Below are 17,949 nucleotides of genomic sequence, written 5' to 3'. Positions count from 1 at the left end.
ATTGCTATGTTTAGGTCCTGTTTAGATTCTGCGTTTAGATTCAGGAAGTGTATTTGGCAGCAGAGAAATGGAATCTGATTTGCTTCTAATGCCTTTCAACTTTTCTTCTGTCTTAGAATACCAGCTAGCTGATTATAAGATGAATTGCAAACATAGGAAATGGAAAAGGACTGAGAAATAAAGGGAAGATGTCTGATATTTGGAGGAACAGTGAGCCAATGGAAAGAGTGAGAAAGGAATTCAAAATATGTAACCTAACAAGCTGATGCAGTTTTTGGGAAGCCAGCATCTTAGCTATAGAGAAAAGTGCTTTAAGTCTGTTAGAGAAGGAATTTAAAAGACATGAATGGCTGAAGACAGTGTGAACCCCAGTAACTGGCTGTCATTGGTAAGTTGACAAAAGTACAAGAAAACAGAGCTATGCCTGATAGAAATTTTTTTTTTAGAGACTTTATGTAAATTAGACTTTCTTTGGGTTTCTGTGGTTCAGGTTCTGATGTTTAGAGATAAGCTGGAGAAGTAATTTTTTATTATGAATGATAGATTTGGCTTTGTATCATTCTTTCCATTTTCCAAGTTAAAATTCCATGAGGAAAAGACCTGTTTCAAGGGCTAGTCAAGCTACATCATTACTTGTGTTAAAATACACTGATATTTTGCAGAGTGGCTGAGTTATGATTATGAAAACAATTACTAGTATCATTTTTCCTCTACTAGATGATGGTTTCCATGTTCCAAAGCCAAATAAAAACTTACTGGAGTTAGTTAAGGTCTTTCACAAGAAAACCATTAATGTATCTGAGAGAACGGTTAAAGGTGAAAGCTGATTTGATGGAGCTGTTCAATTAAAAGCCACCATGTTCTGGTTGCTTGGGGTTTCTTTCTGCTTTTCACGATCTGTAAGTAGTGTTTGGCTCTTGGTATTCTCTTCCTTGGAATTCTAACAGTATGTTCTGTAGCATGTTCTAGAAATGAGCTTTTGAGTTAAGAATGTAACATTTTTAATTCCAAAGACTGAGCTAGTAGTCTATCATTGGGGGGGGGGGGGTTTACCCCCTACATAAATGGAAAAAAAGAGTTTAACACTTGCTCTGAATTGTCACCATCTAAGGAACACCTTTGAGTACATGCTTTTTAAAGGCAAATGAGTTCCAATACTTGAGCTGCAATCTAAGCAGGGCTATGACTTTTGAATAGGGATGTTTTGAGTATAGTGCTTTAATTCAGTTACTGGTTTGAATACCTACAGTTTAGAGCAGAAAATTATTTGATGTATCAAGTGATAATAGTACATGGGATAAAGGGATCTCTTTTTCTGCAAATGCTGCCTGCAGTATTCATGAAGGAAATAGTGGCAGATAATGACATAAAGGTCGTTTTATTGAAAATAAGCTGCATAGAGTTTGGTAGAGATACCACACCTTTCACTTTCCTGAGGCTGTGGGTAAACACTTGACCATAGTATGAGTCACAGAGGCTAGGACAGAATGTTTTTTTAGGTGTTCTTTCTTTACTAACTATATTTGTTAACCCAAAACATGCAAGTTTTCATCTTATTCAGCATCTTTCCTCATCTTCTTGTATTAATGTAACAAAACTTACATACTAAACCAAAATTTCAGGTTGGTATAGTCTTATGCTTTTACACTTTCAATTCTTTCCAGCTAAGCTTAAAAAGAAGTAACGTGCTTATTCTCTAGTACGAATACAGACAAGGGGAGCAAAACTAAGACTGTTTAGCTGTCTTCAAGAGTATTTTACCATTTTCCATAGAGTATTTTATGAGTATGCAAACTCCAATATTTGTACTTGTTGGATAAAGTATACTTTTGTCACTATACATTGTAACTAGTAATCCCTCCTGCTTTCACACAACTTCAAATTTATCTGTTAAAAAAACCCAACACAGCAAAAGAAAAACCCACACAGGAAAGGGCTAGTTACAACTGAGAGTTCAGATGTTAGGTGCTTTTAAATAGCTACAAGCTACTTTGTTTTGGACCTCATCTTTAGCATTTTTGCTAAATAGTGACCAAAGAATCTTAGAGCAATTAAATAGTGAAAACAACTTAAAACAAACTCTCATACCCAGATTACATCTTCTGCTTTACCAGCAAATGGTGAGCTTGTTGATTGTTTATTTTACATTAGGGATGATGTTTCTTTAGTCACCAAAAGAAAAACTCCTTCCCAAGCTCCATGTTACTTATGTGAGTAGCTTCAGCAGGTACTTCCTCCACTGCCCTGTCCTATGCTTAGGGCAAGCCAATAAGGGGATTGGCCCTAAACAGCTCCCTGGCAAATGACTATATACTCTGTAAATAATTACAGAACTAAAAGCTGGACATTTGCTAATGACAACTAGAGTAGCATTAGCAAAGCGTAAGGGTTATACCTGTTGAGTATTTTAGTTAGACTGCTTCGGAGCTCCCTTTTTTTTTAATTGCTCAAGAGTTTAGGGAAGCCAGAAATGCATGACAACTTTTTATTTTTGTATCAAGTGCAACATTGCAAGTAACAGATAAAACTCAGTTTACTAGTCCCATAGTATACAGAACTGAAAAATGCATTCTGCCATGCTGTAGGCACTGTGCGTAAGAACCTGGTCAAAACTTCAGTGCAATTGTGACTGGAAGAGCAAAGCAGTGCTATTACTGTTACATCTGTGTGTATCCCAGTGTCATTAAAACATTTATGGTAAAGCAGAATGGCTACCACTCTAGTGTATGAGCAATCCCATGAATTAGATTTTACATCTAAAACAGCAAGCAAAGGAATCAATGCTAATCACCTTAATGAGGTGAGATAACAAACCCAGTTTCAAGGAATATGTTGAGCCAATTGATCACAACAGAAGAAAATTTAAGCTGAAAATACCTGGTTTTATCTAGTAGGGAGAATTGGAAATTGGGCAGTTATAGGTGGCCCAAGGAATTCTGCTTCCTAGCTTTTGCTCATTCTTCATCTGTAGCACTGCAGCGGCCTTCAGCCAAGAAGTTTTTCATCAAGCTACTAGCAAGTGTAACTGACCACCATCTACACCTTTCTAGCTGTTAGTTCTGGAACAAGTCCTTGCATCACCACTGTTTGAGACAGGCATTTCTACTGAAGGTAGGTATCAAGTTTCTTCTTGATGTTGTCAAAGGAATCCACTCCCATATAGTCAGCTTGGCCCTGTTCCCACCGTTCCTTGCGTTCTTCTGAAGATACAGTTGGTAATGCTGGTGATGGTGCTGATATTGATATGTGGGACACTCCCTCTGTAATCTCTGCCTAAAAGGAAAGGCAGAGTAAAAATACAGAAATACTTTGCATAGCTGAAGTGAGCAACAGGCTATAGAATGGGATAATGAAGTAGATAGTCTCATGCACAGCAGCAAGCATTGCCAGTGGGCAGGGATTGTGCAGCTTTCCTAGCAAAGTAACAAAGCAGAGTTACAGAAGTTAGCAGGGAGAAAAGGAAAAAAAAAAAAAAGGTAAAGTTTAAGTTCTTCATACCTCTCTACAGAAGCCACAAGAGAAAGCCAGAGTATAGACCAAGCCCGATAGCTGCAAATAGTTCGTTAGAAAGATAAGATTAACAAGAGAAAGCACATCTTAAGAGATCAGTAACTTCGGTCTTAGAAAGGTTGAGAACTTAAACTGGCCCATGCACTAAGCTAAGACTATGAAGTCTGCAGTCAGATGCAAGCTACTGAACTCTGTGAATGAGAACTAGAGTCAGAAGTATTACTTTGGCTTTGATACGTATTGAGATTTTATCACTGCCAGTCTACATAAGCCTGCATTCTCTACTTATCCTAGGCTTACCTAGATTTGTTTCACCATGCAAGATCTGTATGTACATATTGCATGGTGAACTGGGGTTCTTCTCCCTGAGAACCTTATTAGCTGCAACACATTAAGAGTTGGGGCCCTTCCCTGTATATATTAAAGAAGTGGCTACAGTGTAATTTCTGGTGCATCATTAGCTACTTACATAGTTTGGTTTAGGCAAGCAGACAGCTACCTTCAAGACCACTATAGCATGCTTCCCTGCTGTAGTATTATTTATTCCAAGCTTAAAAGAACAAAACCAAAAAACCTTGCATCCCACAAACTAAACCACATCCATGCTTTGAGTTGGACAGAGGGAAAGGAAATCGGTGGAATTGTAAAGAACCTGTCATCCATACTTAGGTAGTTTGTACAAGAATATTAAAGCACATACCATGTTTACACCTGTAGTAATTTCTTTAACAATTCCATGCTGTTCTAGTAATGGTAAAACATTAGCTGTATAGGTATCCCACCACATCTTGAGGAATTCTGGGTGAACTATTTTAGGGTCATCCATGTTGCCTTTTATGCTTTTTGTTCTGGAGTCATATGTATAGTTCCATGGCTTTGTGCTTCCCAGGAAATGCACCACTTTAGTATTTGCACCAAACCTGTTGGACAGAAAAAGTTAGAACCCACAGTTTGTGCAGGTGTCTAGAAAACAAGAGTTTTGACTGGCAGGCATAATTTTTTTTTTAACCTGCAGTTTCTGTAGGTGTCCAGAAAACAGAAATATGAATATATTTAGGAGGCTAAACACTAAATGATCAAACTGCCATTGCCTACTGGGACTGAAAGCATCGCTTATACAACAGAAAAAATGCAAACTGAATTCTACATTACACTAGTCAGAATACAGCCAAAACCTAATGGTCTGGGCTATTTAAGTACTTACAGCCAACTCAAGTCTTTAGGTAGAGTGATGTCCATAGCTCAGGAGAGAGCAGTCTCAAGCAGCCGTTGCAATCGGAACTGGTTTTAAAAGTGAAAAAGATTCTACTCCAAAGTCAGTGATCCAGATAGTTAGGCATTACAAGCATTATGTAGAGAAGGGTCAGTGTTAAGAGTTACCCTTTCAGTTTACAGCCCTATAGAAAAGGATCATTGGAAGGCCCTGCTGCAGGAAGACTGTGTCCCTGCAAAATAACAGCTTTGGATAGCCTATGCAATTTCAGTGGACTTCTGATCTTGGTGCAGCAGGGTCTTGCTAGACAACCAACCGTTATTTTCTAAATAACCTCAGTTTACCCATGGGTGGGTTTTGTGGTGGTGGTGGTGGGGTTTTTTTGTTTCTTTTAAAAACTGTTTTAACCCCATTTTCAGTATGGGCTTCTAGCTTTGTCCCAAATGCTACCAGTATGTTCTTTTGCATTAAGAGTGTAGATGAGATGCACCCCTTTTGATGTAAAGAACACTAAAAGAGACAGCACTCATTCTTTTCTTTTATGGTTCTAGAACTAGAGTTCAGCTTGAGTCAATTTTGTGAACAAGCAATACCAATCTCTCTAGTAACAGGGACTGTCTCACCTAGTTCAGTTTGTATCACATTAGGATTTCTTCTCAACATAATATGATTAAAATGGATAATAATGCCAAACTAGTTTCTCTGATAATTTGAGCACACCCTGGCCATTTTGACCAGGACTCAGATGTTTGTTTCACATATGGAGACAATGCAGGTATGTTTCAAAAACTTAAGAATATTCAAAACAAGGCAGTGTGCATTGGGGGGGGAGGTGGGGGGTGTTATACTACTGTAAGACCCTTGACTGTATTTCAATATTCACGTTCAGTGTTTCAGACACAACCGATCTTACTGCAGAATGAAAAAACTATGCATGTGTGAAAGAAGGTCAAGTATTTGTGCTAATTGCAAGAAAAAAAAATTCTTTCCTTAAGAGGTCAGTTCCTGGGCTTTAACTTTAAACTCTGTATGTCAAGATTTGGCATAAGAGGACTACCTTAGTTCTATTAGCTGTCACAGCACTACTTAACAGCCTGAGTTTTCTTCATCTCAGGCTGCTGCTGTTCTGAGGAAACTTGTCATTGTTTAAAAATCAAGGCTATTTAAGCTAGAGAATGCCTAAGAAGTGTTATGTTACACTTTCTGCAAGTGGAGAAGTGTATTCTTAGTATTCTGTCCGCTTAAGACCTGTACAACAGTTGACAGATGCCAAGCTTCTACAATGTTTTCAGTATCTGTTTTCTAGATCTGCAATACTTTCTTTTGACATTTAAGCTCGACTGTTAGGAAGCTTTATGTCCACACTGGCCTCAGCAACTAATCTGTCTTTCCCCATTTCCCAGAAAAGTCCTTCATCAATGTTTTGAAGTTGGAGAGCATTTGTCATGAATTGGCATTTTCCTTTGGAAAAAGGATTACTGAGACTGCTGTGAAATCTAGTCTCGCTGTACAAAGCTGCAAAAAACTTAGCTATTGATGTCAGTAGGTTTAAATTTCACTTTATTCCAACTGCTGATTATTAGGAGTGTAGCTGCTAATCTAACCAAGCGAAATTGTTCCACCTATTGAGCTGGGCATTCTACTTAAAAGGCCTGCACTTCCAGCATTCTACTTTTGAATGTCTGCTGAATTCAGTTAGGCAATTGATTCAATCAGTTAAATGGAATTTTTGTCAGGAGCCCCCAGATGCAATTAGTCTTTTGTGGCAACAAGGTGATTAGTAAATTTAAGGTCATGTGACTAACAACCAGCCAGCCATGGAAAGAGGACATACTTTACAATAGATGCTAGCTTATCAAATGCTATCTAACTACTTAGTCATTCTTAGGCTTGCATGTATTTCTTTAAATAAGTGTTCCACTTTTAGCATGACAGGATTTCAAATGGTATTCTGATCACAAGACAACATAGTTTGATCTTGAGCCAGCAACAGTCCTGCTTATGCTAGCTGCTGCTTTAGACACTAGTAACCTGATGTCATTCAGAGATCAGATTTTTTTTTTATGCAATTGGTACTTTCCCTCCCCCACCACCAGCTTTTGCCACTCTTAATAAGAGTTTTCTGTGTAACATTTCAGCTTCCCCTGCTTCCTTCTGTGTTTATTATAACACTTTGAGTGACCCTGCCACTGACATATGGTTTACTCACATGCCAAATCTAATATTGCTAGCTAGGGAGGATACAGTTGTTTTCCTTACACAGGAAACACACAATGGTATGGTGGTTGGCTGTAGTCTTTGTTCCATCTCAGTATTACTTAAGGAACTGTCTGAGATCTAGAAAGACTGTTGGGAGAGAATTCTAGCTTTATACAAGCCTTTGTTCACCATGTTTATTTGAATGGTACAGGTTGATTAGATGAACTGTAACTACTGTTTGTTAAATAACCTAAGTAATTTGAGTGAGGAAAGGGCAAGTTATCTAGGTGGGAACAATACCACTAGTGACATGCTGGAGTTCAGCTCAAGCCCATTCAAGAGCTGATTCAAGAACTACTGCCTTTGGTTAGAGCTGTAATAGACAGTATCCCATACTGGAGGAGTGGTTCTCCCTTTTGCAAGTGACCTGTCAAATGTGCTTACTCTAAATCAGCTTCAGTGTTACCACCAGGGATGAGTGGTTTAAGCTACAGATACAGCTTTCTGCATTTATCATGAGATGATTCACTCAACTAGTATTAATTCAACCTTTTTTTTTTTAAGAGAAGAAACTATTATACTTTTTTTTAGGTCTCCCTTTAGAAAAACTGTAAGTTCAGATTCTGCCTGTTCATTCTGTTTCAATAAATTAGTTTACATAAGCTCTGAAAGTCTTCTTAGAATTTTGAACTTACGCTTTAAATGCTGGAAGGTAGGAATATACAGAAGTGCTGCTCAAATTATAAATAAATGGTAGATGTTTGCTCATGTCTGTTGTTGCCCAGCTGCTGAAGAAGGTGTTTAATAACCCCTGATCTGCACCTGAAAGAGAAAGCATTAATAGGCTACAAGCATCAGGTAGCTGTTTTAGGATCTTTTTCAATCACTTCACTAATTAAGAGCTGGTAATGCAGTTGTCATGTCCAGTAGGAGTTTGGCGCAGAGCACTAGAGTTCTATTTGTGAACAACCCTTTGAAAATCCAAAAGTCCACAGAATGAAAGAGGTAGTATGTGTGGGGTTACTTTTGCTAAAAAATAGCAAGCTGCTCTCAAACCCTGCCATTCTTTTTTTTTTTTTTTTTTACAGCTTAAGTTCAAGCTGTATAAGGCAGCAAAAAACAGGACTTGACAATTAAGCACTGTTCAGCTTCAGGAAAGCTGTAGCTCGGAAGATCAAGTGCCAACTATTAGTTTTATTACTTATGCTTACAGATGCATGACCAACATCTGAACAACAGAGTTAGGGTATCAATAGTCTGTTAGACCTGCAGTCCTGGATGCATCTACCTACACTGTGATCTGATAAGGAAAGCACATTCAGTCTTGGTGACAACTCTAGTAAATCTTCATCAAATCTCTTAACAGGCAGTAGGCATTCCTAGTTGTGTACTAAAAAGCTGCTGACTAAGCCCTAAGTGAGGATAACCATCTAAGTTATGGCCAGACGTACTGTGTTGGGAGGGATCACCTCTTAAGTTTGCAAGTAGAGGTTGTAAGGAGGTCAAATGAGTCTGAAGTTGTTTGGTATGTCAGTAGTAGAATAGCTAAAAAAATAAAAAACAAACAAAACCACCAACAACCCTCTGGCCCAAAGCAGACTAGTTTATAAGCAGCTACTGAGAAGTAAAAACTACTTATGTATATCCATTCATTCTTTATTGCAGTGAATACACTTAGTCTTTAAGTGCTAATAGTTCCTCTTATGAAGGAGATTGAAGGGAGTCCCTTAACTTTGCCATCTTCCCTTTACCTGTAACTGCATTCACAAGTAGCATTGCTAAAGAATAGGTAAATGGATAGCTTAGAAGAGAGACAATGGTTTATTTTAGTCTTTAATTTTCTAAAGCATTCAGTCTCTGCTGACTCAGGAAAGGTCTTTTTATTGGCCTATGATTAGATTTAGGGCAGTACTAAGGTTTACACCCTCACTGCTGTTTAAGCAGAATATGCTTTTTGCAACTGCATTATCTAGACACTGAGCATAAACTTAGATGTACAGACAATACACTGACAAATACCAATTCTAAGTATCCTGTTACAGCATACATACAGATTGCAGAGTGAGGAATTGCCTAGAGACTCAAGTCCAGTAATTTCAAACCTCTGACTTGCCTCTCAACCCATAAAGGAAGGAAAGCGCTTTTTAAGAAGTTGTGCCCATCAACTGTTCAACAGAACAGAGTCAAAGCCACCAGACAAGTCCCCTGGTCTTTACTCAGCTATGTTTCATTTTAACCTCTAACTTAACATTGTGTTAAGAATTTGTATGTTAACAGTAAGATAATCTAAATGAGAAGGAAGTCTGGGATGCCCTCAGAACAGATAGCTCATCACTGAAGGGGAAGCAACAGTGTATTTAACTTATTCTACAGGACACTCGCTCACTCAGATTGTTTCACATACTTGGCTTTTTTTCAGATTGCATGCATTTGTGCCAAAGCAGCCACTGAAAGCGGCATTTAGCTGTCCTAGTTCAGACTTCAACAGTAGTCTTGTATAAACTGGACCTTAGACATAAGGTGAAAGAATCAGACAGTAGTTACACTAGCAACATATCCACAGATACAGTCTTGCTGCATTATATCTTTATATGTAAAAGCAAAGATTTTAGATCCCAGGCTAAAGAGCCAGAGGATTGTTGAAGCAATAGCAACATTCTTAAGGTATCAGTACTACCAGGTTTGGGGTTTTTTTTAAAACCAAACTTTTTTTTTTTCCCCCTCCACTACTTTTAGTTGGTATCTAGAATTACTGCATGACATATTCCTCATTATCTAGAAAGGTGAAGTTCAAATAGACAAAGTAGTTGTCTGCATAAGTAGCCATCACTCTACCATTTCTGGACAATAGCATTACATAGGAGGAGGCATCTGTCTGTTATAAACAAGAAATACTCTGCAAAGTCTTGCATTGCCTAGTTACTACTACTGCAGATGGGGTGCTTAGAGCTTGACTTCAATTATGCATAGCTTGGTAGCTTGTTGAGTTTGCATCCCTGTGTCCTATTAAGGGCAGTGACCCTTCACAGGTGTTTCTCTTATAAAATATTTCCTATGAACTTTTATTACTGTCTAGATCAATTTAAGTTTAAATCCCCTTTCTCTGCACTGAGTTCATGAGCTCAGCAGCAGCTTATGCAGGTAGTGTAAGTCTCCATGGTCTCATTACTCAGATCAGTGATACCATTTAATAAAAACTGAATAAATTTTAAACCATTAACATACCATTTTTGCTGTTAAGAGCTGCAACAATTGCTTCATATTTAGGACGCTGAGGAAGTCAGAAAGTATATTGTGGAAGCAGTTCTATTCTTTTAAAGGACAGGGGCCTTAGACCTAGAACATGAGGTCTGCTAGCAGTTGAGCACAAAGCTCAGAGGAGACAATTGGCAAGTCTCAGATGTTCCGGGAGCTACTCAACAGTCAGTTTGCACAAAGATGTGGGTTGGGGGGGGGGGGGGGGGTTGGTTTTGGGGTGTTTTTGGGGGTCTTTTTAATGCAACAATTCAGTACAGTGCTACAGCTTTTGCCATAACTGGTGATCAATTTACAACCAATATTTGTGAGCACTCCCAGAGCTACCAACTGATACCTTGTCAGTAGCAAGGTACAGACAGACCCTTCATTACATTGCAGTACTCATTTTCACTAGAGTTTATTCATATGGTAGCATTAAGCATCCCACTGCAACTAATGTTCTTTAGGAGGCCACACATAGGAGTCCACACAGTAACAGGGATTATTCTGCAGACTAGGAGTAACATCTAAAATTTTTACTTTTTACAAAGTACTGAAAGGTAAGTCAACAGGCTGGCTAATTGCCTTCTATTAAGACTTCCATTTTATGGTCTTACTTATGTAGTTTTCTGTAGCTTTTTCAGTTAGACTTTGGTTTTGTACCACAGTAGTTACATAACGAAATTTAGTGACAGGAGACAACGATAGTCATTCAGAAGCCTTTAACTATAGCAGTCTTCAAGCAACATGTGCGTTTACTGCAATAGCTTACAGGAAAGAACTTGGCTTCTCAAGCTTAAATCTGGCACAGTGGCCAATCCCAAGTGACCTATAGTGGGAAGCAGCCAAGGCTACATGCACTTGATATTGGGAAAAGACAGTCACCACCCTATAATGACAGGAAGCTATCACAAAGCATATGAAGAGACAGTTGCATCTTTAAATGTTTGTTTCTCTGAATCTGCACTCAAGTTGATCAGTACTGTTTTTTCCACAGCAACTTGAGTTGGCATAGAACATTCAAGCCTTGAGCATTAGGAGTGCATGAAGCATAGTACTGCAGTTTCATTTGCTAATGCACGCACTGTGCTTGCTGCATCTTAAGATTTCTTGTTACATGATTTTTACATTGCTAATGCTTACAGCTGCTAGTTTGGAGGCCAAACTCTTAGGTTTTCTATTTCATGAAGTCTGAAAAAAGTAGATTTACTACATATTGTAATGAGAGCCTCTGTTGTGAGAAGGTTCTAATTTTTGTGTAGTTACACTGAGTTCAGAATTCTATCACACAGAGTCCCCATGACACATAAGTAGTTACTGCGCCATCCCAACCACTATTACTATTTTGTTCTAACTTATATTGAAATACAAATTAATACATACCATCAAAGCTGCCTTTCTCTGTGGCAAACTGTAACAGCTGATTGTAAGTTTCAATGGAAGGTCGGTAAACAAAAACTCCAGAATTAAAACAGTCAGGCCAGCCTGGGTCTGGTGCTGCAGACAGCTCTTCTCTCTCAAAAAGCTCATCGATATTTGACAAAACCTAGTTGTTAAGGGGGTAAAAAAATTGTTTTCTGGTTTTTAGGTTAGGAATTGGGGTACCATGTTGTAACGGATTTTGACATCCACTTAAGACATGAAAGAAAGTTCTCATATCAGTGCTCTTGTCTTATGGAAGACAATACTTTATGGAGATAGTCCCCACAGATGACGTTACAATTGATTCAGATAAAAGGCACACATTTTTAGAGTTGCTAGTCCAAACAGTAACAAGGCCTCTATTACCCCTCCTCTAAAAAAAAAAAAAAAAACAAACCACCAAACACCCACCAAAACCACAAACAACCCACAACACCAACCCCTCTTCCCCCCCCCCCCAAAAAAAAAGAACAACCCACAAAAAAAAAATCCAACAACTCCCATACCATGTCATTAAGAAGTACCATGGGACATTACCATTGTGTCTGCATCCATGAAAACACATTTTGAAAACTGTGTCAGTTCCCAGCAGTGAAGCTTTGTTAGTGTGACACCCAGCTCAGGTCTTTTCATCAACGCCAAGTGTGCTGAATCCCCACTATCCAAGACGTTTACCAATATGACTTCATCAAAGACTTTTTCCAGCACTCTCCTGGAGAAAGATTCAATTGCCAAGATTTAGTTCTATTGTTATTCCAGCACCAGACCACTGACAGATTCCATAAAGGGAAATGGAATAACAGCAAACCTGGCAGTATTTCTTATGCCATCAGTAAGAGTTGACTGCATGTGTTGGAATGCACAAGCACACCTGTCTGCCTCAAGGTTTCTAGTTTGTAATGGGCATCATTTTGTGGAACAAAGAAGTTTGCTTGGGTTTTTCTTCCACAAACAGGGCTTTAGTTGGCATTGCTACCAAGTCCAGTAGGTCATGGTTACGTAGTACAACCTTTCCACACAGCTTTTTTTCCAGCCAGACTCTGATTTTTGGCAAGTTAAGTCTACTTTGAGCAGGCACTTAAGAAATGGGAAGCTGTTAGAGTAGCTTGAGCAGGACAGTAGCTGAATCCTAAACAGCTGAAACAGAAGTTTATGCAATAGTTATGACAACACTGTTCTGGATTTGTGACTGTTAAAGCCATCTGACTAGACCCACTTGCTAAAACTTTCTTTATCCCATGAATTTTTAAAGAGTCACTTAATCATAGCTGTTGGTACAGCAGTGTTTTGACCCAGAATCATGTTCACCTAAGGGTGAGAGACTTTCAGACAGTGTAGTGAAATTTTGTGGCAGATATCCAACCTTTGCTTTACCATCAGTAAAGCGCTACCATTAGTTCAAGAGAGGTTAAGGAGTTCATGCTGCTTAAAATATGAAGCATCTGTGAAGCCTCACTATTCTACAGTGTATCTTGAATGCTCACCAGTTATCACTACAATTTGAGCCATAGAGTTTGTAAATGAGTTTTAGAACTCTGCCTTGCAAGGCTGTCTTTATATTGACAGTTTGGTATGGACAGTTGCTTCTGAACTTAAGGCATACCTTGTTAGTGGATACAGAGTGAGAAATGCAAGCTCCAGTTACACCACTAGGTAGGCAGGTATCACTGGTCTAAGGGTATAGTACTAGCTGACCTAACTAGCACATAAGCATATTTATGATTCATCTTAAAAGAGCACACTGACCTAATAGGCTAGAATTGATGTTCCTATATGTAATATCTTTATGTTGATAAGGCAGTTTAGCTGCCAAGAGACTCCAAGGAAAGTCACTCTATTATTGAGCCACTTCTCTACCGCCTCTATAAATTGAGACATCTTTTCAGAAGAACCTCCCCATGCAAAGAATCTTGACCTATCATCTGTAGTTCATGTAGCTATTAAGTTACTTGTTTTTTTACCCTCCTCTTACATGTGGAAAGAGTACCCAGTCCACTCCATACTGAGACTATTCTAGAGAGGCTGTAGGAAGCAGTTGCCTGTTAATTTCATTTGTTGTACTGCAGTGGCCTCATTAGATGCCTCTTTTGATCTGCTGATTTGACATACTTGGTGCTACTTTAGTTCTGCTCATTTTCTTCTCTCATGATGAAATTTGATTTGAAGTGTCTGCTAGATTTCAAGAGAGCTTCTATTACATTATCTCAATCGGGCATGCTTCTGCAAGACAAATAAATACCAATCCCCTACTCCCACCTCCACATGCATACACACAGCACTAATGAACACACAGGCACTATCGTATTGTTGGACAGTTCTAAGCAGGACTATGAAAGAGCAAAGATCCAGTTGAAATATCAGTATCAAGTCACAGTTTAGTGCTCTAACTACAGAGTATTTGTTAACTTGTCATATGGAAGGAAAAAAAAAAAAAAAACCAGTTTCATAAGAACTTACATAATTCCAGACAGTATAAGTTGAATTCTGCTAAGCTTAGTTGTTAAGCTTCCAGAGTTTTGGAAGGTTACTATTAAGGAATTTAACTTCCATTTTTCAACCTTCACATCAGCAGGAACTGTGGCAGTTTGAAGTACGTAAGTGACCTTACCTCATAAGATCTGAGACCTGAGGAGTTATGAGTGCAGTCAGCTTCCTTGTTGTTCTGTACTGTTGCAAGGATGAACCAAGTACCAGTGCTCCTTTCACATAGGAGTCATTTGTGGCTAGAGTCACAAAAGACTGGTCTGGAAGAAATGAACTTGGTCAAGTTAGCATGATCCACCACTTCACTCTGAGACAGATATACTAGAAACCTAGTATCGTTAGGTAATCATGCTGTGAGACCTCCAAGATGTGCCCTTTAACTCTGCATATTGGGCCTACCTACATGGCTGAATGAAGCAGATTATACTTGCATAGCTATACTTGCTATTAGTAACTTGACACATGGCAAAATGCAGTAAAAAGAAAAACAACAAAATCAAGACTGTTGCAAGAGAAAACCAGTTCCAGTTTGCCCACAGGTTAAATAAGTCATGCCAAATGTTAGAGATAATCCAAAAGGTCTAAAGAGCCTTATTTTGGCCATTAATATACTATTTTAAAGCTAGAAGTATTGGGAGTCAGTGGGCTTACATTTGGTCTAAAGTTGGTAGAGTTTTGCAGTTACTCTAGGTTCAGCTCTCAACCCTGAAGCTAGGGCAGTATAAAACTTATATTTTGTTTTCAAATGAAAGTAAGCATTGAATTAGATCTTGGACAACAGTATTAAGTTTTGCTAGCTCAGGATTTTTCAGATGAGTTGTTCTGCAACCCATGGTTGCAGCTCTATCAGAAGAATGCAAGATAATATGAGAAGTAATATGAGAAGCAGTTTAAGACTTGAAGCAACAGTTTTTGCTCTTCAAGCAAAAAGAGGTAAGGTTGGATTGTTATTACAATCTTCTGCTCCAGCTGTATCTTAAAAATAGATTAAGATGGATCACTTCGCTGTACACTGCTTATTGAGGCCATATAATACAAGCTTTGCATTCTTTCAATTGTCATGTTGTTTTAAACTGCCAGGGTAGGACTGACAAAAGCAAACAAGTAACTTTCAACTTCTTCAGTTCACTGTTAACTATCATCATGTAGACAACTGTTAACTATCATCACGTAGTACTCCTTTCCAACATACAGTGCTTTCTTTATAAAAAAGTGTGCTCTTTTATACAAACCATTTTTTATATCATCAACAAAATAGTTTCTTCCTAAGAATTTCAAGAGTAGATTTTCATGTTCAAATTTATTTTAGCAACTATGATTTCTTTTCTTTACACAAGTTAACTAGGTTAGATGAGGATTGAGAGTGAGTGTTCTGGACACTTAAAGGCTTACCACCAAGTGTAGTCATAAGATTAAAATACTGACTGCTCTACTTTCAGAGAGGTTGTTTCGTCTAACTCCTCAGCCCATGAGACAGTCATCATCAATATCTTTTTAACTTAATACCATCTTAACAGTTGATGACAAAAAGTCATGTACCATAATTGTCTATAAGCTCTGCAAACCTGGTTTGCAAGCTGTACAGACCAGCTACAAAACCTTCTATTTTGCTTAGCAGCAAAACCAACTAGTCCCAAGGGATTTACATTATAGTGGTCAATTACAAAGTTCAAAAAAGCTTCTACAATGCCAGGAATAAAGTTGGGGTTTTTTTCAGTTCACTTTAGCTACCAATTTGTAATAGTTCATATAATTCAGCAAATCTACAGGACAATTTTCTGTTTCTTTGAAGCTTTACAGTTGGCAAGTGTGTAGCATTTTAAGTGGTAAGAACACCCTCCTAACAGGGCAGCTTTTTTCATTACTTAATTTGCATGTTACTCCTCAACTACTCAATATAGGAGTCTGCCACTCTTACGCTGACAGACAGCTCACTAAAAATCAAGTGTAGACAAAGTGGGATTGTCCCCAACATTCATCTGAATGTTGTGGGGTTTTTTTTCCAGCAGTATAAGACTTAATTCTTGAAGTGACCTTGCCATTGAAAGACTAGTCTTTTTCATTGACTTGTTAGCAGGTATACTCCTACCATGTCTCCTCATCTTAATGGAACTGATTATTCACACACAAAGGTCTTGGAGAAATAGAGTCAATTTAATGATGGAGCAAAGGCTAAGAAGGCCCCTATTACAGCCCAACTGCAGTAGGAAACTTTATGACTGCTTGACAGGTGGAGGACATGGGCAACTTGCAGAGAGAGCATCCAAGTCAGTACAGCTTTCTAAAGTTTTGCTTAAACTATGTTCTATTTCATACCTTCTCTAAAGTACATTCACAAGTACGTTCAGACACATTATGCATGAGTCCATACTACAGTTTGGGCAAGACCAGCTGCTGCTTAATATGAAAGTTACATCTGCAAGAGACCAGTCCATTTTACCTAAACCACCAGTATTTCAGTTGTGTGGGTCTCCTTTCCCATCCTCGCCCCCTTCTCCATTCTCTGTAAACATTTCCTCCACAGTAGGTTACGTTCACACAGCAGTCACTGTTATGCCTGAAACATACTTAACTATTAGTAATAGTGTGGCTGCAAAAACACAGAGAATGTGAGACAGTTGCACATCTTCATAATTGATTTATCCAGGCAAAACCAAGCTCCTTCAGAGACATCTTTGGCTGCCCAGTTCATAGGCTACAGTATCTGTATGCAAGTCTTTGCACTAGCCCTTACACAGCCAGCCAGGAGCATCCTGGAAGTCTGAGCTAGGAGCAATCTTTCACCTGACAGCATGCAGGAGGGGGCTAGAGTGCTCGCCCCAGATATTTTAAAACGTCCTCTGGAAGCATTTTCATAGGCATAGCCAGAGTTCACAGGTGTCTGCCAGTTCCCCTGTTCTCCAAGTTAGGTACATCCGATTTTGGGGGAGGGGGGAAGGGGGGGGCGGGGGGGTGTACAGGAGTCCTAAAGAGGCAGCAACATCTAATCAAGACGTGCCTCGTTTTTGGGGGGGGTACAGGAGTCCTAAAGAGGCAGCAACATCTAGTCAAGACGTGCCTCGTTTTTTTGGGGGGTACAGGAGTCCTACAGAGGCAGAAGCATCTAATCAAGACGTGCATCGGGAGGCAGAGCACCAAACTTCCTGCAACCTTCCAGATCTGAAAGTGAAACCGACTCCGCTGACAGCTTCAGGTAAGGTAAGAATCGGGGGAGGGGGGAGAATCCGGAAGAAAAGAGCCAGGCACGCTCGGAGAGGTGGTAAGGAACTGCCCGTTGTAAAGCATCAAAACGCACAGGAGTTACAGGCTCTCCGCAGCGTGCCAGGAGAGGGCTATAGCTCTTCTCCCGCGACCCGCTGCGGCCCTACAGGGGCCTCCGCGGACCCCCCCGCCCTCCGCCGCGCTGGCCACACCCCTCCCGTTAGGGGGCACGGCCCCGGGCCAGGTACGGGGCGGGCGGCCGCGCAGCACGGCTGAACGGCCAGGGTCGTCTCGCCCGGCCGGACGCCGCCGAGCCTCTCCCCCCTGCCCCCCCCCCCCCCGCGGGCAGCCCCAGCCCCCACCGGCCGCGGCGGCGGCCCGCCCCCCGGAGCGCGCGGCTGGCAGGGACCGCCGCCTAAAAATAGGCGCGGCCGCGGCCCGCCCCGCGCCGCTCCCAGAACGCGCCCGGCGGCTCCGCCGGCGCGGCCCGCGCCGCCCGCAGCCCTGGCGAGCCGCGGCGCGCGCGCTGGGCCCCCGCGGGGAGGTGCGGCCGCGCGCACTGACCTGCCATGGTGCCAACTCCGCGGAACAGCTGAAGCAGAGGCGGCGGCCGTGCTCCGGGGGCTGCGCGAAGGCCGCCCCTTATATAGGGGCGGGGCCACGCGGCGCACGTCTTTGGCCGG

General features: G+C 40.4%; 1 protein-coding gene across 2 annotated transcripts; it reads right to left on the bottom strand.

Moving 5' to 3' along the window:
• Positions 1-2,471: 2,471 nt before the first annotated feature.
• Positions 2,472-17,949, bottom strand: GYG1 (glycogenin 1). 2 transcript variants are annotated; one of them, XM_075031147.1, is made up of 8 exons: positions 17,831-17,949; positions 14,190-14,325; positions 12,119-12,293; positions 11,543-11,705; positions 7,618-7,744; positions 4,211-4,430; positions 3,499-3,549; positions 2,472-3,273 (listed from the first exon to the last, which is right to left on the bottom strand). In XM_075031147.1, the coding sequence occupies exons 1-8, from the start codon at positions 17,835-17,837 to the stop codon at positions 3,103-3,105; spliced, it is 1,050 nt and encodes a 349-aa protein (XP_074887248.1). In that variant the 5' UTR covers positions 17,838-17,949; the 3' UTR covers positions 2,472-3,102. The 2 variants fall into 2 exon arrangements, with proteins under 2 accessions (XP_074887248.1, XP_074887247.1); XM_075031146.1 differs by lacking the exon at positions 3,499-3,549.

Source organism: Buteo buteo, chromosome 7 (genome assembly GCF_964188355.1).
Source record: "Buteo buteo chromosome 7, bButBut1.hap1.1, whole genome shotgun sequence".
NCBI lineage: Eukaryota > Metazoa > Chordata > Aves > Accipitriformes > Accipitridae > Buteo > Buteo buteo.
The sequence above is the reverse complement of the archived record's forward strand: the minus strand, read 5'-3'. Positions and strand labels throughout refer to the sequence as shown.